The 22,323-nt window shown below is 44.2% G+C and overlaps 1 protein-coding gene across 8 annotated transcripts in view; it reads right to left on the minus strand.

Annotated features, from left to right (window-relative positions):
- The window catches only part of PARD3 (par-3 family cell polarity regulator), a 556,151-nt gene that overhangs the window by 513,819 nt on the left and 20,009 nt on the right, over positions 1–22,323 (minus strand). For 3 of the 8 annotated variants that reach the window (XM_083406072.1, XM_083406074.1, XM_083406070.1), the window contains exon 1: positions 13,879–14,754. The exons of 2 other annotated variants lie outside the window; for them this stretch is intronic. In XM_083406072.1, coding sequence (XP_083262198.1) covers positions 13,879–13,998 — 120 coding nt within the window. In that variant the 5' untranslated portion in view covers positions 13,999–14,754. Of the gene's footprint in view, positions 1–13,878; positions 14,755–22,323 lie in introns of those variants that run through there. 3 more of the 8 variants (XM_083406071.1, XM_083406073.1, XM_083406069.1) reach the window with 1 other exon arrangement.

Raw genomic sequence — 22,323 nt, forward strand, 5'->3', positions numbered from 1 at the left:
TTACCTTTCTTCCCCAATCAGTCTTTCTCCCACCTACTATGTGTTTTAAGGGCTTATTGTTATGGTCTTCCTGCTTTGATCCTGCTTTTTAGAACAAGGAAAAGAGACAGGCAGATAGATACACAGAGTAGGGTAGAAAGTGCTTATTCATAGCAATGAAACAAATCATTTCCCCTTTTATCCAGCCCTACAGAGCCACCTGCCCCACAACTCCTTCAACATCTCAATTATTTCTCCCCATTACCCACCACTAGGAAAACCAGATGAAACTGGACAGAATTTTAACAGTTGTATTGCAGGGGAATTTTGCCCTGTCTTAAACCTGCAGGTATGATACAAATCTGCGCTTGCTGAAATTCCCTCTCCTACCCATCTATTAAAGGGGAGCAGAAACCTTTGTCTCCCAGAGAGATAGCTGTTAGTCTATTGCAAAAGAAAACACAGCATCTGGTGGCATCTTATATGTGAAGAAGTGTATTACGGCATTTATTTGTAGAATCGCAAGGGTATTGTTGGAGCAGAGTAAGCCAACAGGATACCCTGTTGTTAGACTACAATTCCCATCAGCACCAGCCAAAATGGTTAGTTGCCAGGAATGATGAGAGTTGTAGTTCAGCAACATCAGGAAGGCTTCACATTAGCATTTTCTGTGTTAGAAGGGGGTCCACCCTCCTAAGCCTTCTGTACTGAACCCTAGACCTGGTCCCCTTCCCTCCCTTTTTATATCTTCTTCTTCTTCATCATCAACATTATTCTAAGGTAGGTGTGGGGAACCTTTGGCCTTCAACAGGCATAGGCAAACCCTCCAGATGTTTAGAGACTACAATTCCCATCATCCCTGACCACTGGTCCTGTTAGCTAGTGATGATGGGAGTTGCAGTCCCAAAACATCTGGAGGGTTGAGTTTGCTTATGCCTGGCCTTCAAGCAGTTGCTTGACTACAATTCCCATCAACCCTGGTCATTGGCCATGTTTACTGGGACTGACATAAGTTGTTGTTCAGCAACATCTGGAAGGCCAAAGGTTCCCCACACCTGCCCCAAGGTTTCCAAGCAACTTACAATGCATTTGAAAACCAAATGCATTACACCACTAATTCATATAAAACACATGCCATTCATTAATATTAATAAATATATAATTTTGTAGGAATGTGCTGATGGCATAATGTGTTTATGATTAAGTTGCTTGGCTATTTACACACACAAAAGCCCTGCATAACAAGATACAGTGGTACCTCGGTTTACAAACTTAATCCGTTCCGGAAGTCCGTTCTTAAACCAAAACCATTATTAAACCAAGGAGTGCTTTCCCTAATGAGGCCTCCCGCCGCCGGTGACCTTCCACCGTTTGGATTCCGTTCTTAGATCAAGGTAAAGTTTGCAAACCGGGACACTACTTCCAGTTTTGCAGAGTTCATAAACTGAATTGTTTGTAAACAGGACTGTTCTTAAACGGAGGTGACACTGTATATGCACACAGAGGGCATCTGGGTACACTACAAAATACAGTGCTGGGTACACTACAAAACACCCCAGCTTCCCACAAACTTACATTTGTGGACACACCCTGCATATAGATAAACAGCACTGGGGACAAGATTATACCATAGTGCAAAGACCATGAAGCTGAAAACAAAGCTAGTGTCTGAATATGACCCTCTAGAAGCCAATGATACAGTGTCCCCAGTACCCATCCCACAGAGCTGTTCCAGGAGGATACCGTGGTTGATCAATAGCCACAGGGAGAATGAGAAGCAGAGCTGCATGAAGGATAGGGCTATCAGTGTCTACTAGCCATTATGTCTGTGCTCTGTCTCCACTGACGGGGCACCATGCCTCCAAATACAGCTGCTCAGAATCACAAGTGGGAAGGACTGTGTAGGACTCCAGTTCAGCTTGTGGGCTTGCCTTGGCATCTGGCTCCCCACTGTGAGACACAAGATGCTGTAATAGCGGGGCCTTTGACCTGATTCAGCTGGGCTGTCCTTATGGGAACCCTGGGAACCCTGACATAGCAGTTGCAGGTGGGACTAACATGCCAATTCCCTGACCACATCACACGCTTACCGGCATCTAGACAAGCCATTGTGGTGCCCATAACCTGGGTTTAAGGAGCATTTGGCAAATAAACCTATCTGAATTTCTAACACAGGTTCAGATGAACATTCCTCCCAACTCCACAGAGATAGGGGCACAGTTCCTTGGAGACAAGATGGTCCTTTAGCACTGAATTCTCAGTGCTAAGGATATTTCCAGTTCTCATAAAAATGAGAACAATGCAAAAAAGGCTAAAATTCAGGGCAATGAGAGTGGGGAGAGGAGAACTGGAAGTTTCAAAGGAAACATCTCTCTCTCTCTCTCTTTAGCTATCAAAATTTATTATACTATGCTAACACCACCAGAGGGATACTCTGTGTTACTTTCACCCCCTTCAGAAACATACATTTTCTTGTGTATTTACATGAGTATGTCAAGTCTATTTACATATCAATTCTTAACCCAAAACCAAACCTTCGTTTATTTACAATGCATAGTTTGCCACACACACAGGCACACACTTTGGCCAAGAAGTAGACATTCTGCAGTGTAAATGTGCTAAGGTAAGCTTTTTAGCTACTTTTGAGTAAAAGCAAACATATTTGCAGTTGATAGCTGTATTTTATTTTAACTATCTCACACAGCCTTTAAAAATAAGGAGAAAAATATAGCCTTGTAGGTATAAACAATGGGCTATTTAGAATTTTATGTTATTTAAACTGAAAAAACCCAAACAAGTTAGTTCAAACATCTCCTTTTATCTTGGAACACATCTGGAACACATTATTCAAAAACAACAATTGGAGCTACTATTCCATAAATCCACAACTGCTAAAAATATTTTGCCAAATAAAATTAAGACAGTTTGTAAAAGAAACCAAATGGATGGCTCCTAGCCCAGTGACCCATTCACCCCCCTACACCTACACCCACCAGAAATTAAAGATTATGGGGAAATCCAAGCCTGTCATTCCTCTTGCAGAGTAGTGCAGGAACCAGGAGAGACATCCGCTAATGCAGGAGTGGGGAATCTTTGGCTCTCTGGGTGTTGCCAAACTAGAGCTTCCATTGGTCCTCAGAAGCATGACCAATGGGAGTTGTAGTTCAACAACATAGGGTGGGTTAGAGGTTCTATACACCTGTGCTAACATAAGAACAGGGGAGGCAATTTTTGCAACAACAACCCTATCTGATGCAGCCTCCTGTGCTCCCTAAATTCTGAGGGACCCTCTATACCTTCACATTTCAGGTCAAATAGCCCCTGGCACATATCAAGACCATATTCAGCTTAGTGTCAGTGGATTGGATCCAGATTCAAGACATGCATATAACAGACCCACTGAAATAACTTCCAAGCACAGCTGAGTCTGCAAGCCTAACTCTACTCACCTGTGAATTAGCCCCACTGATTGCAATAAGATGAACTACTTCTAAATAGATGTACTTAGGACTGCTCTGAAAAATTGAGATCCAACTTAATGTTTCTCCCAGGATATTCTCCCTTTTCATAGCAGTCATTAAGCCATAAGTAGGGGGTAGTTATCCTTTCTTGGCCCAAGGATCACAGTCAACTTTGACCACCCTTCTGGAACTGCACACAAGCAGCAGATGTGGCCACCACATACTCTCTGCACACGTGTACAAGTCAACAACAGTCCACCTCAACTAATCCAAAGCAGGTGATCAAGAAGAAAAGGTGCTTTGCATTTCCAGCAGGGTGCTTGGTTGGGCAAGATTTAAACCTCTCCACCCAATACAGTGCACTGTCCAATTTATTTATTTATTTTCCTTTCTGCCATCATTGTCAAAATCAGGAGGGGCAGCAGTCAGAGGGTCAGAAAAAGTGCCTGGGGGGTCAGATCAAGCCCCCAAGCCTGGGGTTAACTGGGAGCTAGAGCCTTAATTAGAAGACTGATCAGGAGCCAAAAGACTGAAGGCTGTACAATTTTGCTCTCAGAGTTTTCTAACAGGTATAATTCAAACACTTGTTTCCCACAGAACTGAAAACCAGTTACGCAAGAAAAAGAGCTGCACACTGAATCAACAAAGATGGAATTCACAGGCTTTCTGCTGTGAAGGACAATATACAAAACCACTAACAGATGTGCCAACACACAAAAGCCTCCCACAAGATGGCAAAACCTTCATGAACAAAAGCAAATGAAAGGTGGTTTTATCAAGTCACTTCTTTTTAGCTGTAATAGTAGAAACAAAATAAAGATGAATATATACCTGGGGGTGGAGCAGTTCATTGTGCCATTGATTAGCACGGCGCATGGAGTGTTAGACTGAAACAGGGCATTTTCAGTGGTGGCCACCCTATTGTGGAAGTCCATCCTTAATGAAACCCAGTGCCCTCCATACTGATGGGAGCCTTATGCCAAGTTAAGCCATTGTGGTTCATCTAGCTCACTACTGTCTACACTTACTGTTAGCACTTCTCCAGGGTTCAAGGCAGAGGTCTCTTCCAAACCTAACTGGAGACATCCGAGGTTGAACCTGGGACTTTGCACATGCAAAGCAGATGCTCCATCATGGAGTCACAAGTCATCCCCTGATAACATTCTGGTGTAGATTCAAAATGTATGTTTTTCCTCCACCAGGTATTTGGAACATAGTTGTGCTGGAATTTAACAGTTTTATTGCTTCCTGCCTCATGTTTTGATTGCTGATAAATTTTATGGAGAAGTTATGGATATTTTAAACATTTTTATGTGTTCGTATTTTATTGTTATTGTTAGGGCTGGTGGGCTCCAGAAGGAGGAAGGGTGGCTTTGGAAAACAAAGAATAACTAAATATTTCAAAGCACTCTCTTATGCAAGGTGATTCAGCCACAGAGTCCTGCTCCCAGTACTTACCAAGAGCTTGATAGCAAAATGCTAATTTGAATAATGTGCCCACACCCAATTAAAAGTATCATTTACATTTTAAAAAACTGATGGGTGCCAAACTACTGTCAGAGGGGCTGTGGCATACTACTTCTACAATTAGCACATACAACTATAAACAAAACTGAGTAATCCCTTCAGGAATAAATACTTGACACTGGGACCTAAAGCTATGGGTGGGTTTCATCCAGTTGCAGCTTCCTGCTCATGGAAGGTTCTTCAATCCAGGAGAGATTTCCATGAATAGAAGAGGAGAAAGCATTTTTTGCCACTTCCCCCATTCCCCTGCAACCTTCCTCAGATCTGGTCCAAAGGGTTGGAGGACCTCTTTTGAATATAATGGGGGCAGCAAGAGAAAGGTAGATTTGTATTTTTTTTATAAAAAAAAACTTCCTTGCCCCCTCCAATTTTTGGAAGCTAATCTGCTGGAGCAAAGAGCTACCTATGAACAGAGAGACACAACCCTCAAGAATCCTCGCATTAGGCAAGGTGAGGCAACCGCCTCAGGCAGCAGGATCTACAGAGGCAGTAGATCCCAAGGTGGATGTTTATTGTTCCCTGCTTGTTCCTGATGTTGATCCTCACTCACCCCTTCTTCCCTGGAGGGGAAGTGTCATTTTGTGGTTCACCTCAGGTGTCAGAATGTCTTATGCTGGTCCTGTGCTCAGTTGTCATCAGCCTGTTTTGGGGAGGGGAGATAGGGGAGCAATTTCTGCAAATCTTGGGGCTTCTGAAGCCTGCTGAAACTTCCACCTTGTGAAAGCTATGTAAGAAGTGGCACTCAAACTGTGTTTGCTACTATCATATAGGATATAAGCCTTCAAAGTAGGAAATGAGTTGCTAGTATCTACAGGGGCACTGCAGAGCTTTGAAATGCAGGCTTCCCTCTCCAGTACTTCAAAAATGAAACCTTGTTCATTTTTGCAGTTTAAGTGCAAGGAAGAAGGGTACAAAATAGCTGCAACTCCAAGCCTGCCAGTCAACAAACAGATACGGGCGTCCAGGAGAAGCTGTGATGAGTACTCTCGGCAAATATTTGGAACTCACCAAAACTGCCACTATAATCCTATCCAGTAGAAGAGCAACTGCCAAATGCATTCCATCTCTGCTGATCCTCCACTAAAGTTATTCATATATTTCATACTGCATGAATAGCCAACCAGTCATTTTCAAGCATTCCACCAAAAGGTTACCACTCTTTTAAGAGCATAGGAAGACGGCTGCAACAAAAGAAATATAAGAGGCAGGTGGGATACTTTTGGACATCAACTCAAGTTGAGGGAAAGTGGCATCTCTTCAGATCATTGGAACATAGGAAAGGGTCCATCCAGCTCAATATTGTCTACTCTGACTGACAGCAGCTTTTAAGGGTTTCAGACATGAGTCTCTCTCAGCCTAGGGATTGAATATGGGACCTCCGACAGGCAGGGCAGTTGTTTTAATACTGAGATACAGCCTTTCATGAGAGCCCTAAAAGAGGAAGCCCCCCTTTTTATCCACCCCCCTCCAACAAGCTTATGCCATGATACACTTTCTGCAACAAGAGGGTTATAGAACTACTCTTTGGAATACTTCCCTACTTGTTGCTTATTTGTCACTGAAATACACGGACTCTAGTCTTTCTCTAATGCATTTTTATTTCATGCTGGGCTCCCTCTAGCCACGGCTGTCCAATTCAAATCTAATAATAATAATAATAATAATAATAATAATTTGTTATTTATACCCTGCCTATCTGGCTGGGCCTCCCCAACCACTCCAGGCGGCTTCCAACAAAATATTAAAATACAGTAATCCATCAAACATTAAAAGCTTCCCTAAACAGGGATCCTACTTTTCTTTTTTAAACTCACAACTGAAGGGGGAGGAGCAATCTGAATCAGATTGATGATGTCGTGAGGTTTTTAACCCTTTCGTCCCATGCCATTTTCTCTTCCGAAAATTACTCTGCACAGAGCTGCTATTTCCCCTAAAGCTGCCATTTACAGCAAATTTCACAGACAGGACTTACTTCCGAGTGACTCTATCAAGGATAGGAGCCTCCCTGACTATCTTTCACTTAACTAGTTATAAACATTTTTATTCTGCCAGGCTTTTGCCTTCTAAGGTCATTGTTACTTGTGAGCTCTGCTGTTGTTGATTTTAAATAAATTTTAACGTCGTGTTTTGTGCATATAATTGCAGAGGTGAACAGGGCTGCCTTAAGATGTCTTCTGAATGTCAGGTAGTTGTTTATCACTTTGACATCTGATGGGAGGGCGTTCCACAGGGTGGACGCCACTACTGAGAAGGCCCTCTGCCTGGTTCCCTGTAGCTTTGCTTCTCGCAATGAGGGAACAGCCAGAAGGCCCTCGGCGCTGGACCTCAGCAGAACAATGGGGTGCTACATTACAGACTTATTTTGCATTCAACAAGAAGCAGAAATTTCCACTTACATGTATTTGGGTCTCCACAGCCCAAAGTGCAAGGATGGGACATTATTCAATCTCCCCATTATTATAAAATACAGTAGACAAAATAAGGTGCATTTAGTCCTGTGTTTTCTTAAGTCTCCTTTTTATAGCAAGTTCTGTCTCTTGCCATGTAATTAAGTTTTCATTTTCCTAGCATAATGATCCCATTCCAACAACAACAAAAGATGTCATTTGCATTATACTTGACTTAATTTTGAGCACTGCTTCCTATAAAAGGTATTATCAGCACCCAAGAATTCATCTTTTGCTTTTTAATTTGCAAAATAATATGACTCTGACAGACTACTGCCATGAGGGCATGTCAAGAAAAAGAAAAGCAGAGCTAGAACAGTTCTACAAAGTTCTACATAGCTACAAAGTTGATCCTGCCACTGAGGTATCCAACAGGGTAATCTTAGGCTAGGGATGCAAGAAAATATCAAATTCTGACCCATGTTTGTCACATACAGCACTGTTTTCTTTCTACTGCAGTTAGTTTGGCTTTCAAAAAAACTTACTCATCTCTTTGTCCACTGGGGAAAAAATTAAATAATAAAGTACATAATTGATTACATTATTTCATGCCATCAATTTCAGTGCAGAGGAAATGCAATGCAGATGGGAAGGGGAGTAATCAATTACTTATCATTTACAGCCTGAAAGACAAAAGTGAATACTGATTGTTTTCACCTGACTGATTTGCCTTCCAGACGTGGAAGCAAATAAGTGAGTTTCACCAATTTCTGCTCCTGTTTCCATATGAGTTCTCTGACACCCCTATGCTATGCATGTCTGCTACTTAGAAGTCACATTGAGCTCCATGAGACTTTGCCCCAGGTAAGCATGTACAGAACGGCAGCCCCATAGTGCAAGCATGTGTATGTTTCATTGGAAGTCAGCTTCACTGTGGTCAATGGGGCTTAGTTCCTGGCAAGTGTGTGCAGGATTGAAGCCTTTGGCTACACTTGTACATAGGTACTTACTTAGGAGTAAATTCCATTGAGATCTACGACTCTTAAATGTGAGTAGGCAGATGTGCATAGGATAATATAGTCACTTTTCAGACCTGGTCATGCCTAAATTGATGGTAGCTTTTATGGGTTAATTCTTTCCTCTAGTATAAGCATTTTTATACGTGAACCTGGAATCTACCGTGTCTATCTGGAGTAAGTTCCATTAAGCACAATGGAATTTATTTTCAAGTAAGCATGAATAGGATAGCCCAACAGAATATTTATACGAAGGATGGGAAACCTACACGACACTCCACTCCCGAAGATGTTGGACTACTCTCACGCCCCAGCCAGCTTGGCCAGTGGTCAGGAATGATGAAGCCCAACAACTTCTGAATGATCAAGGTTCCCCATCCATGATTTACGTAGTGTATGTTACACGTCACAAACTAACTTAAGAAAGGGAAGGTACATGCCCCGAAGAGCACACAATCTACACTTCAGAGCTGGTACAGAGGAAAACGAGGACTGGCAAAGGCAAGAGCAGGGGTTGGCAACTTAAGGCCCATTGGCCACAAGCGGCCCACAGGGGTCGTTTTACCGGCCCATGCGCCACCCCCAAACCGAGCCACCTGCTCAGCAAGCCCCCATGTGCTGCACTAAACCGGTGCAGTGCAGCGTGGGGACTCGCTTCCACAGTGCTGGAAATCACGTCTGCGCAGATGCCAGAAATTGCAGGCGCGGGTGCATGATCCGGCCCATGGAGGGATCTCCACTGGAGTGAACCAGCCCAGGCGAGGTAAACCTTGCCAACCCCTGGGCAAGAGAAACAAGAGATGGCTGTGGCTAATGCTAGGCTTTAATAAGGTTGGCATCAAGATTGTTTTAAAGGAGGGACATGCTGTTTTAAGGAATTTCATTTTCGTTCCACCACCCCTAGGTGCGTGCTCACAAACTCACACACACCCCACAGGCACCGGCAGGAGTTGTTATGCATAAAACATATTCAAATACGTCAAATAAACTTTCAGTAGATGCCAACTGCCTGCATAAGACTAGAAAAAGAATACAATGAGTGTTTCAAGGTTTACTGTTCAAATGCAAAACATTTTGACCAATAATACCAGCAGGGCAATCTATCAGTATATTTAAATATATGGCATCCATTTTCATATCCTCTATTTTGAAGTTATTTGTACAATTTCTCCCAATCAAGTTTAACCATACCATAAAGCTTTTTGTAGATGGGGTGAGGCCATAAAGCAGCAGTGGGGAACCTGTGAGCTGACCCTCTACATCTTGTTCAACTCCAGATTTCATCATCACCAGCTAACACTGCCAATGGTCAAGGAAGATGGGAGTTGTGGGCTTGAAACATCTGGGAGGACCACAGATTCCCCACCCTTTCCCATAAAGCATTCAGTATTGTATATTTGATTGCTATAATCTGCTCCATAACCATAGGGTAAAGAGCAGATTAGAAATAGGATAAGCAAACATTTAAATTAGTGGCATAGTATTTTCTTATGGATGGCAGCACTGACTGCAAAACATTTCACATAATGCACATTTAGGTATTCAGTTAAGTACTTTTATAATGTGATGCTCTGGGAGAGGGAGATGATGCACATTTAATGTACAACTTAATAAAGTTCTGGAGATGCCTAGGCATCTCTGCTGAATGAAAATATTGCCATATGAAATTATTATTCAGTCATGCAGAAAAGCATATGCTACAGCCCTCTGACATGTCTGAACCACTTCTGGGGTTTGAGAGCTTGAAAGCATCATCACCTTAAAGTCCTCACACACACCCCATACACTGAGCTGGCATATCTGAGTGAGAGGCATCTCTCTCCAAAAACAAAGGGACTCTTCATACATTAGATTTTTAAATATATGCTTAAACATCTTAAGTGTGCCCCTAAGTACACTAAGCACGAATGCTACAGGTTGATGTTTGTGTACCATTACTGCATATCATACTGTTGTTGCACTTAAGAAAACAAGATTGTCTGGAGCGTCCTTCCAAATAACACTTTGTTGCAAATCCAAGTTTGCTGTGGTGCAATGTTGAAACAATCCCAAACGTTAATTGTTTGGGAAGCAGAGAGCAAACAGCGAAAAGCAAACTTGAAACTCTGTCAAAACCCTTTGAGAATCGTTTCCCACCTTTTAACCACACAACTGAAGGAGTCTCGTGAGCCACCTCTCTAATCTCTTTCCCCTACCCACATGCAACCATGCATAACCTGATACTGTATTCAGCTAGAGTTAAGCTAAGACCTTGTATTCCAAGAAGTTATCAATGGCTGATATAACACAGGAAGATAGCTTCCTGAGAACAAGAGTATGAACACATTTGCTGAAAGTAAGGGGGGTTGGCTGCAATGCCCAAACAAGCCAATTTTCTTATTTTTTAAGGAAAGGGGGGTGTCAAAGGGTACATTAATAACAGAGCCCAAGATTCTTACTTCATATTATTGCCAGTGTGGTGTAGTGATTAGAGCATCAGACTAGGACCTGGGATCCAGAGACTAGAGTTTACATCCTCACTCAGCCATGGACCCCAATGGGTGACCTTGGGTGAGTTACTATCTTGCAGTCTAGCCTACCACACAGGGTTGTTACTAGGATAAAATGGAGAAGGGGAGAGAAACAGGTATGCCACTTTGAGCTTCTTGGAATAAAAGTGAGATATAAATATAATAAAAATCTATTTCAGGAAAGTTTTCTTAGAGCAAATCCATAGCATGCAAAACAGCAGCAACCTCCAGCCTGTTATATGTGTGATACCCTACTTCCCAAGGCGCCTCTGCAATCATCTCCAGTTGCCCGTTTCAAAATGAAAACTCCATCATGCACCACCTTTCATTTGGCTTTAAGAAGTGCTGGGCATGTCAAAGGCAGTGCTATATAAGCAACAGCACCGTTCTTTTCACGCTGTCCTGCGGTTTGCAGGCAACATGCTGCTGCTGCTGCCTCTACCAGCCATTCTGATATGACTCACAACCTGCTGGGCTTGTCTCTCACTAAAAGCCAGCTCTCCTCTTCACAGCAAGGCATTTTCTTGCACTTTGGATGGGGGTTCAAGCTGTGAATAAAAACACTTCTTAGGAGCTTACATACCTCGATGGGGGGGGGTGTCCTATTTTGTTTTCCAAAATAAATAGGTTGCTTATTTTCCTAACAGGGACCTTTTTTTGTTTGTAATTTCCTTATGTCATTTGGATTTTCCCATGGATTTGGTCCCCCACCCAGAACAAGTAGCACTGTGAGCACACAAGACTTATTTGCCAGCTACCTCTGAATCAAGAGTCTACTGTGTTTTGTTATTTTCAATGCACGGTTCTAAAATATACTGGGAAGTAGGAATATCAACCGAAAAGGATTGTATGGCTTACCCAAACACCCCTTCCTGTAATTACCTATGGTCTCTCTCAATTCCAAACAAAGTCCCTAAAAAATTCCCCAAGCTGCAAGATAGAGATGAGAACTAAACATCTCCAGAATGAAAGCCTGCAATCAACTTGTCAGTCAAAGGGAAAGTTACAGAATTACAGAATGTATTTTCTTTCCGTTTTAGAAAAGGAATTGTATCTTACAATAAGGCAGAAGAGCTGAACATTACAGATAGCTACGTATTCTGCCAAAACTACATCAGAATAATAATTATTATTTATTTTTATTTTCCAGGCATCCTGCAAATCCAGTAAAAATCCAAGCAAGCTTTATATGCAGCAGGAGGAAATGTGAACTCCAGTGGACAGTGTGCTCCAGAACAACAGAGCAGTTACAGTTCTGGGCATATTCTAATTTTGTTCAGCACCTCATGGAACCCACAATTAAACAGTTGCTTATGTTTCCCGCCACCCAAAAAGGCAATTGTGCAAAGGAGGGATTTCAGTCCCTGGGGTGTCTTACAGCCTCACTCTCTCCTTCCCCATACAAAAGTAGGCAAACACACTCTGCATGCTGACAGTGTTTCAGGAAGCATGGTGAGGATATGGTGGCTGCAACCAATATTAAGTCACATTCAAAGGAGGCCCACCAAAATGAATGAAAGTGACTAACCTATGTCCATTAATATCAGTGGGTTTACTCTGAGTAGCACTTAGTTGGATACAGCCCATAATTTGTGCAAAATGTGACCTGCACAATTATAGTCATGGCACAGCTATTTATCTTACAGGAAAATAGAACTCACTTGAAAGAATTTTTAAAAAAAAGAAATCTATTTTTTGCTTTAGTTAACCAATTCTGTGTTTGAGAGCTGAAAGGAGGTGGAAGAAAAATAAAGCTCGGAGTTTATTTATTTTTTTTATAGCAGAACTCAGTTACTGTTCCTATGCATGAGAACTCCATGATTTCATGTTTAGGGTTTTCTCTCTCCGGCCTGGACTAGCTGGAAAGCCTGGGGCTGGATTTCAAGTCTTTGCAGTAACCACAGCTCACGAAGAGAGGGGGTGGGGTGAAATTTACACGGTGCGGGAAGGAATGAAAGAAGGGTTTTTTTCTTTCAAAAATAATAACACCGCGTTGTTGTTGTTTTTAGAAACCCACAAACCTTTGTGGATATAACTCAACAACGCCGAACTACAACTCCGTGTAACAATTGCAACTGGAGAGATGTCAGCCTTAAAAGTGACATCTAACAGCCTAGCTGTGCTTTGCAACCCTCGGCGTGCATAGGCGATGAATGCAACACAACAGCTCCCCAACACCATCCTCCTCGGAAGAACTACACGATTGGAGGGGGTGGGCGGGAATGGGGGGAGAGACGCTGAACTACAGCCACGACGACCACTTGCTGTTTCCAAACACACACACCCCAACACACAAAACTGCAACAAAGAGTTCAGGCCCCAAAAGCCACGCGCAACTCTCTTTTGCAACTGTGTATCTCGCCACACCGGACTTAAAAAACAACAGGCAAGAACCACAAATCTCAGCGAAGAAGCACAAAAGGGGGAAAAAAGGAGCCATGATGTTCATCCAGCCCCAAACTCGGAAGCTTCCCATTTCCAATCGCGCTCTCTCTCACACACGCACACTCTCCTCCTTCTGGATCAGTAACAGGGACGGATACAAGAGCTCGGGGCGCTTGAAAGTTTACTGTCCCGGGGCGGGAAGGGGGAGGCGGCAGCGGACGACGACGGAAAGCGAGAGGAAGCGATCCCTGCTCCCCCAAACTCTCGTCCACGCTTCCTTGGGAGACTTTCCGAATCCCAGCTCCAGCTCAGCTGACAAAGCTCCCAACCCCGGGCTGGGGGTGTCCCGATCGGAGCCCCGCGCGCTCCTCTGGCTCCCTTCCCCACCAGCCTCCACTTTTTGCCTCTCTTTCCAGCTCCCTCCCCTCTCCAGGAAGCGCCATATTGATCCCAGGCGCCCTCTCTCTCTCGCTCTCCCTCCTCCTCCAGCTGCTGCTGCTCCTTCGCCTCCAGCCCGTCTTTCCTGCTCACCTCGCCCAAGTTCTCTCCCCCTCCCCGCCGCCCAGCTCCCCCACCCCACCCTTCGGCCCCCACGTCGCGCCCACACACTCACCTTGGCGATCGCCTTCCTGTACCTGGTCACCGCTTGCTCGATCAGACTGAAAACTTTCATCTGGCCGTCCCCGCAGGGCACGACCACCCGGGTCCGGCCGAAGCACACGGTGACTTTCATCCTGCCGCCCAGCGCGGCTCCCGGCCCCGATCCTCGGCCCGCCGCTTCCCGGAGCCCGCTGCTGCTGCTACTACTAGGCGCAGCCCGCGATTGGCGGCAGCGCGGAGGGAGACGAGCGCCGCTCGGCTGGCCCTTCGCGCTTCCCCGCTTCCGCGCCCGGCCAGCAGCGCCAAGCGGGAGCCCGGCCCGAGGGCGGGCGGCTGGCGGAGCCTGCAGCTACCAAGTCGGCGGAGTCCCGTGGCGGCGCGAAGGGGGAGGCCCGGGCGGGCGCCCGTTCACATGCTGCGGGGGGAGGAGGAGCGGGGCGCCGCAGCTGCCGCCAGCGCTAAGCAGGCATGCTCGCTCGCTCGCTCGCTGCTTGCTCGCCCGCTCCCTTCCTGGCGCGCCAGCCGCTGCCTCTGGCCACCTGTTCGGCGTCTCCTCCTGCGCGCAGCTAGGCGGCGGCTTGCCTCACTCCTGCGACACGGGAAGGGCCGGGCTGTCTCCCCGCGAAGGCCGTGCAGGGCATTGCTCTTCGCCAGGCGCTCTCCAAGGCTCTCCCCCCACCCAGCCCCGTTAAGGGGTCAGATGCATGGCTAGGCGCACTAGGTATCCGCCAGCTCTTCTTCTTTTCTCGGAAAGCTGGCTGTTTTCCACCTTCCCACCACTCTGAAAGTTTTGCTCTACTTCCTGACTGTTTGCTTTCCCGCTATCAGGTTTATTTCGGAGTAACTTTCGTCTTGCAAACCGTCTCCTTGCCCAGGGAGGCCGCAGTCCTAAATGGGGTGGGTGCTGGGGCGCCAGGCCTCTCCGCCTTGGTGGATTTAAGTGAGCACGCAGCAGTTGTGGCTCCAGAGATTGGGTGATCCGCAACAGATGCGCAGACCCAGCTGGTTCGGGATTACTCGGTGGAAAATGTGCGCAGCGTTAGGAGAGGAGTAAGGCTGCCGGCCCATGCTTACTTTCCACTGAGAGCAACAGCAGGATTCTGTGCATGTTGACGCACAAGTAGACTGTGGTCTGGAAGTAAGTGGGTTTAGGATTGCAGACTTCGTCTCCTCAAAGCATCCCTTCAGATTGGTTTTTTGTAAGTGTATTTTGCAACATCCCAGTTTATACAGAAGTAGTACATTAGTGGTGGATTTATGCCAAACCATCCATGCATCATTCCACTTTATTAGTTGTTCTGTGATACTTCCTCTGCATCATCACATTATTGCCATCTAGAGGGGCACTCTTCTGGTATAGCACCACAAAAGTGGAGCATTTGTGGAATAAAAAATTTGCAGGTTCTCAGCAGAAAGTTATGGCGTGTGCACTGGTGCACAGCAGCATGTCCACCCTGAAACTTTTGCAGTTGCAAACAGCATTGAAAGCATAAACCTGTAACTACCAGAAGATAAAGTGAGATAAAGCACTCCAACAGACAATGTCAGCTAGCATTTAGGAAGCAACATTCAAAGTTATAATAGTTAATACTGGACCCCACTCAAAATGCACAGAATAAATCCAGATACTTTTAAGGGACTGCTGGAAAGGGTGTGGAGAGAGAGGAAGCTACTCAATCTATGATGGGGGGTGTCACTACATAAAGGAATTCTGGGACACAATATTCACTAATACATTAATTATCACAGATCAAATTATGCCTCCAGGTCAAACCCTTAACAATTGTTATTATTATTATTTATTGAATTTATATCTCACCCTTTCAAAGGAGCCCAGGGAGCAAACAGATACACAATTTAAAAACCACAACAAAGCATAAGCATTCTAAAACAGTTAAAGCATTATAAAAACAATCACAGTTAAAAACATCTAAAATCAGTTACAGTTAAAAACTTTCTTCCATTTAGTGATCTCAAGGTTGCCAGGCACAGTATTCTTCAGTCACCAAATGCCTGGGTAAACAGGAATGTTTTCAAATTCTTCCTGAAAGTTGTATATAATGGAATCAAGTGTGCTACAACTGGGCAAACACCACTGAAAAGGCCCTGTCACAGGTTAACATGTGAAGCTGCTCAATTAATATACTGAGAACTAGTAGTTCTTGGGGGGGGGGTACCTAGAATTAGCAGGTTACTGAAAAACCACAGGGTTTATGGTAAAGGGTTGGCAGAATCTGGATATGGCTTTTTCTGGACAATTAGCTTATCAGAATTGGATGGTAAAAGGAATTGCCAAATGGATAACTTTTGATACAATTTTGACTCTCTTTATAACTAAACGCGGGGGGCGCTGTGGGTAAAAGCCTCAGTGCCTAGGGCTTGCCGATCGAAAGGTCGGCGGTTCGAATCCTCGCGGCGGGGTGCGCTCCCGCTGTTCGGTCCCAGCGCTTGCCAACCTAGCAGTTCGAAAGCACCCCTGGGTGCAAGTAGATAAATAGGGACCGCTTACTAGCGGGAAGGTAAACGGCATTCCGTGTGCGGCTCTGGCTCGCCAGAGCAGCAATGTCACGCTGGCCACGTGACCCGGAAGTGTCTCCGGACAGCACTGGCCCCTGGCCTCTTGAGTGAGATGGGCGCACAACCCTAGAGTCTGTCAAGACTGGCCCGTACGGGCAGGGGTACCTTTACCTTTATTATAGCTAAACAAGGATGGAAATGTACTACAAGTTGGACTAGATGATCCTCAGGGTCCCTTCCAACTCTATGAGTCTATAATGTCTTGCCACTATGGAGGGGATATTCTCACCATAAGGAACCCTGAAGCCCCCTGAGGGGCAGAACTTAGTAAATGCAGAAGTAGAGCACTGTCTACTTATACTTTTCCCCATTTTCTTACTGTACATTATTGCTATACTCTGCTTACAGTGTTATTTTTCTTGCTATATGTCAAAAAATTCCATAAATAAAATAATTAATCGAAAGCAGGATTACATATAACTTCCCTGATACTGTCATGAGCACCAATCATCATGAATGCACAATAACGAAGATGTCTGGAAGGTCCAAAGTCAGTAGTGATTTCTGAGTAAGCATGCATCAGACTAAATCACAGGGAGTCATAATTTTGATGCCAACATGACCACTTGTTAGACAGCCTTACTGCTATTAACAGGTAGATCAGTCAGTTTGCCCTGGGGGGGGGGGTTGTTGTTGTTGGGGTTTTTTTAAAAAGTGTTTTCTTTCATTTGCTAGTTTGCTTTTTCATTTGGTTAGGTTTCTCTCTCCCTGATTCAAATTCTCAGCTGAGGAAATGCTCTAAGCAATGTTAACTATGACAACTAGAAAGAAAAAGGTTTTGCATGAGATGCAAGATCGAACTAGAGTCCCATTGCAAACTTTGCCTCCTTTGCAAGTCAAGACACAGAGGGGACCCTTGAAGGCACAAGCACCAGAGCATTAAAAACCAGTTTATACAATCAGCAAAATCAAATGATAAAGAGGAAAGCTGATCCAGTCAGCTGATGAATGTGCATAGGATTGCAGCAGCCTTACGGGCCCAGACCTGCATAGTGTTAGCAACAGAAAAGAGTTGCTCTGGTTTGGTGGCTGGACCATTATGCATTCCAGATGACATTTGTAACAATTTGTTCAAGCACTTAACATTTGATGTGTGTTTTCTTTGAGAAAATGCTGTCTTTCTACTAGATAGGCAGCTAAAGCTATACTGTAGCAATTGAACATACTACATATTTTCTTGTGATATATTTGTTTCTGAAATTAATTGGTTTCTGAAATTAATTGGTTACTGTCCTATTGGAATAAAGTGGTGAGTTTGAGGAATATGGCATGCAGCTTCAAATTCAGTGCCCTTTAACCTTAGATTTTAAAAAATAAATAAATCTGCTTTCCACCTGTAAAATGGATATGTATTATGATCTGCCCCAGATTCTATATTTGAAAGCATGATTAAATACATTTATGTTTACTCAGAAGTAAGTCACACTGTGTTCAATGTGGCTTATTCCTCAGTAAAGCTGTCATCCTATATACAGTTACTTGGGAGTAAGTTCCATTAAACTTGATGAGATCCAGTGTGGTGTAGTGGTTGAGAGCAGTGGACTTGTAATCTGGGGAACCGGGTTCGATTCCCCGCTCCTCCACATGCAGCTGCTGGGTGACCTTGGGCCAGTCACACTTCCTTGAAGTCTCTCAGCCCCACTCACCTCACAGAGTGTTTGTTGTGGGGGAGGAAGGGAAAGGAGAATGTTAGCCGCTTTGAGACTCCTTAAAGGGAGTGAAAGGCGGGATATCAAATCCAAACTCTTCTTCTTCTTGATGGAGCTTCTAAGTATACATTTATGTTGTTGTTGTTTAGTCGTTTAGTCGTGTCCGACTCTTCATGACCCCATGGACCAGAGCACGCCAGGCACTCCTATCTTTCACTGCCTCCCACAGTTTGGTCAGACTCATGTTTGTAGCTTCGAGAACACTGTCTAACCATCTCGTCCTCTGTCATCCCCTTCTCCTTGTGCCCTCAATCTTTCCCAACATCAGGGTCTTTTCCAGGGAGTTTTCTTTTCTCATGAGGTGGCCAAAGTACTGAAACCCCAGCTTCAGGGTCTGTCCTTCCAGTGAGCACTCGGCTGATTTTCTTCAGAATGGATAGGTTTGATCTTCTTGCAGTCCATGGGACTCTCAAGAGTCTCCTCCAGCACCATAATTCAAAAACATCCATTCTTTGGTGATCGGCCTTCTTTATGGTCCAGCTCTCACTTCCATACATCACTACTGGGAAAACCATAGTGTTAACTACATGGACCTTTGTTGGCAAGGTGATGTCTCTGCTTTTTATGATGCTGTCTAGGTTTCTCATTGCTTTTCTCCCAAAATGCAGGCGTCTTTTAATTTTGTGACTGCTGTCACCATCTGCAGTGATCATGGAGCCCAAGAAAGTAAAATCTCTCACTGCCTCCATTTCTTCCCCTTCTATTTGCCAGGAGGTGATGGGCCCAGTGGCCATGATCTTTGTTTGTTTTTTTTGATGTTGAGCTTCAGACCATATTTTGCGCTCTCCTCTTTCACCCCCATTAAAAGGTTCTTTAATTCCTAACTTTTATATGCCTGTTGTCTTTGTCCATGGAGTTTTCTTGGCAGGGATACTGGAGTGGCTTGCTGGTTCCTGCTCCAGATGGATCACGTTTGGTCAAAACTCTCCACTATGATCTGTCCATCTTGGATGGCCCTGCACGGCATAGCTCATAGCTTCTCTGAGTTATTCAAGCCCCTTCGCCACAGCAAGGTAGTGATCCATGTATAAATACATTTATAGAATTGTATTAAACGAAGCTGCCTTGCACTGTATCAGACCAGTGGTACAATTGTACTTTTATAAAAGATAATAAAAAAAAATGACAACATATACATAGCCATTTTTCTCTTGTTACACTGACTATGAATGCTTTTAACATGTTTTCATTCTATTTATATTATAGGAGGGGTCACCTTGAGGGTGAGGGTCCTCTGAAGAAAGATAAGCAACAAAATAGATAATTAATAAAGTGTTTATTAGCAAATGTGAACTTGAAACTTGTATGTGAAATACCTTCAAGGAGCTGAGGAATTAAGATTCTAGGAAGGAATTACTCTGGGTGGAGAAAACAGTTCAGATCAGAATTGGTTAAAGAAGAGTTAGTCCCATTGATTTCATTGGAAGTTGTGGAGTTAAGTGCAAGCCTGCTATTTTTAGCAGATCATGCTGTAAGTCATCTTGAAAGCTTATGATACTTGTCAAAGTCATGTTGACACTTCTGAGAACAGTATTCCTCATTCCTTCAATAGAGTGTGTCCAGTTTTGGCTATGCATTTTGAAGTTCAAAAGTGAGTAGGTAAGAAAGGAGAGGGTGGAAGTGACTAGTGTTCCTTTTAGTCTAAAACTATGCCAATATACTATCTTAAAAGGGTGGGGAAACAGTTCTACTTTTTGATTCAGGATCTTGTTATTTATTCAATCTTCCATCCCTGGCATCTCCAGGTAAGGCTGGAAGATTCCTGCATCTGAAAACCTGGAGAGCTGATGCCAGTCAATGTCAACAACACTAAGGTAGATAGACCAGCAGCCTGGCTTGGTATATGACAGCTTCCTATGTAAATGGGTACAAAATATAATCTTCTGAGCTTTTGGAATGCAGTTCATAGTTGGGACAGCATTTCAGGGTTTTGTAATGTGTAGCTAAACAATGTCCAGATTAATTGATCTGCTATACCCCAATCCTACAAAGAATGTTTACTTTGACATTGTCAGCACCAGCAAGTCAGGGACAGACAGCTGCAAGCATCCTACACAGAAATACATGAGTTCCATGTGGCTTACTCCCAAATAAGCATGGCTAAGGCTGTAGCCATAAGATTCATTACCTTTACTTTCAAGCCGTTACTTGTGATACATCCTTCAACCCTGAACTCAATACTCTTGAAAAACGTCATTGACTTCAGGGAAACAGTTGTACTTGAGATTCAGAATCACCAAGGTATATGGTGGTTGACACAGCATAAATTGAAAATATAGGTCCCTGCCCCAATAAGTTTTCAAGATATCCCCACCCCTTTATCTTTTATCTTGCCCTTTCCCAAAGGATCTCAGGACAACATAGAGCATCCATCTCTAGAACAACCATCTAGTGCCCTCAAGTTGTTTTGAACCACAACTCCAATGACTGGTGCTGATGAGAGTTGCAAACCAAAACATCTGTAGGGCACCAGGCTAGGGAAGGCTAGCACAAAATGCCGCCCCTCTTTTTAAATCCTCACAACAATGCTGTGAAGACCATTAAGCGTAGAAAAACTGACTGGCCCAAGATCACCCCTGCCATGGCTGCAGGGGTCAATGGGAAACATAAGAAGGCGGCTCATCTAGTCAAGCATCCTGTTCTGCTCTCAAGCAGAACCTGAGCACAGTGGCACTTTCCTGACCCATGATTCCCAGAAATTGGTATTCAGAGACATACTACCTCTGACAGTGGAGGCAGAATACAACAATCATGGTCAATAGCACATGAATTTGTCTCATCCTCTTTTAAAGTCATCCAAGTTGGTGGCAATTACTACATCTTCTGGGAGCAAATTCCACCGTTTCGCTATGTACTGTGGGTCACAGGTTCCTCATGCATATTCCAGAGTAAGTAGTTTGTTTGCATTTTATACACTGGGCAGGAAACAGATTAAATATTAGGACATGTTGGATGTGTCCCAACTTCATCAGTTTTGTTTTCTTCTGCAGCCACTTGCCAATGCTGAGTTACCTGCCAACGACACTCAGCTGAGCTTAGCCCCAGATCATGTTTTCAATGCCAATCATATTTCAATGTCTGGCCCTCAGACATGTGAAGCAACAGTGATGAAGAGGATGCCTTTGAGCAGAACTCTTCAAATTTTTCAAACTAGGATCCACCTTGAGCTGCAGCCAAAAGATGTGGACTGTCTGTACCTTTTCCATGGTAGGTGTACATTGTTAGTGATCTGGAAAACTGCACCTTCCACAATTAAAGGAACAGGAGGCCTGTCCACCTTTGCGTCTGGTTTGTCCTTCCCTTTCTCAAACGTGCCCTTGAAATGTGGCAAAGCCTGTTCTCTGGCCTGGGTGGGGGATGAAGGTGGGTGGGAACCTCTGACATTTTCATGGCTGGAATGTAATCTATTATACAAAGGTAAGAGTCACATCTCTTGCTTTGCCCATGGTGATGAATGGGGAGACCCCACTCCTGCACCAATCCAGTTAGAGTAGCTCACTAGCAGTGACCCATGCTGCTTCTCTCTCTCTTCCCACCCCACATGCTTATTTGTCACCTAGAAGATGGGTTGCAGTACTTCTATAGCCTTATGCTGGTATACTCAGAAGTAAGAAAACTGCCAGCCCTTTACAAAGGCTCCTTTCTGGCAACTTTAGCCTTAATTCCCTCCTGACTTCTCAGGCATTTTAAACCAGCAACATAGACCAAAAGACCAAAACAATGTTGCCAGAATAGATCTTAGTCGATTCAAAAACAATTACACTCCATAAATCTTCTTAAATATCTATATAAGTGGAGAATGCGGTGGGGGACAAGGGAAGAAACATAGACTACGCACAATCAAAAGGAAAACAAAATACAAAACCAGTATCTAATCCAAGGGTGGCAAATCTTCACTCTGCAGACCAATCTTGGCCCACTAGGGGATCCAGTTTGGCCCTCGAAACCATTTTCCCCAAACAATGTCTACCTGCCCATCAGCTGACAGTCCTTGAGCTGGGGAAATGCCCCACCCCCACCCTGATTTAGAAATGAACACTTGACCTGCCCCTTGATCTAGTTCCCTATCCAGGTTGACAAGCAAGAGGATGCCAAATTGTTGGAGAAGGGGAACAGGTGAGAGGAATTTACTTCAAGCTCTGCTTGTGGACTTCATCTGGATGACTGCTGTG

Source organism: Podarcis tiliguerta (genome assembly GCF_965153285.1).
Source record: "Podarcis tiliguerta genome assembly, chromosome: 12".
Classification (NCBI taxonomy): domain Eukaryota; kingdom Metazoa; phylum Chordata; class Lepidosauria; order Squamata; family Lacertidae; genus Podarcis; species Podarcis tiliguerta.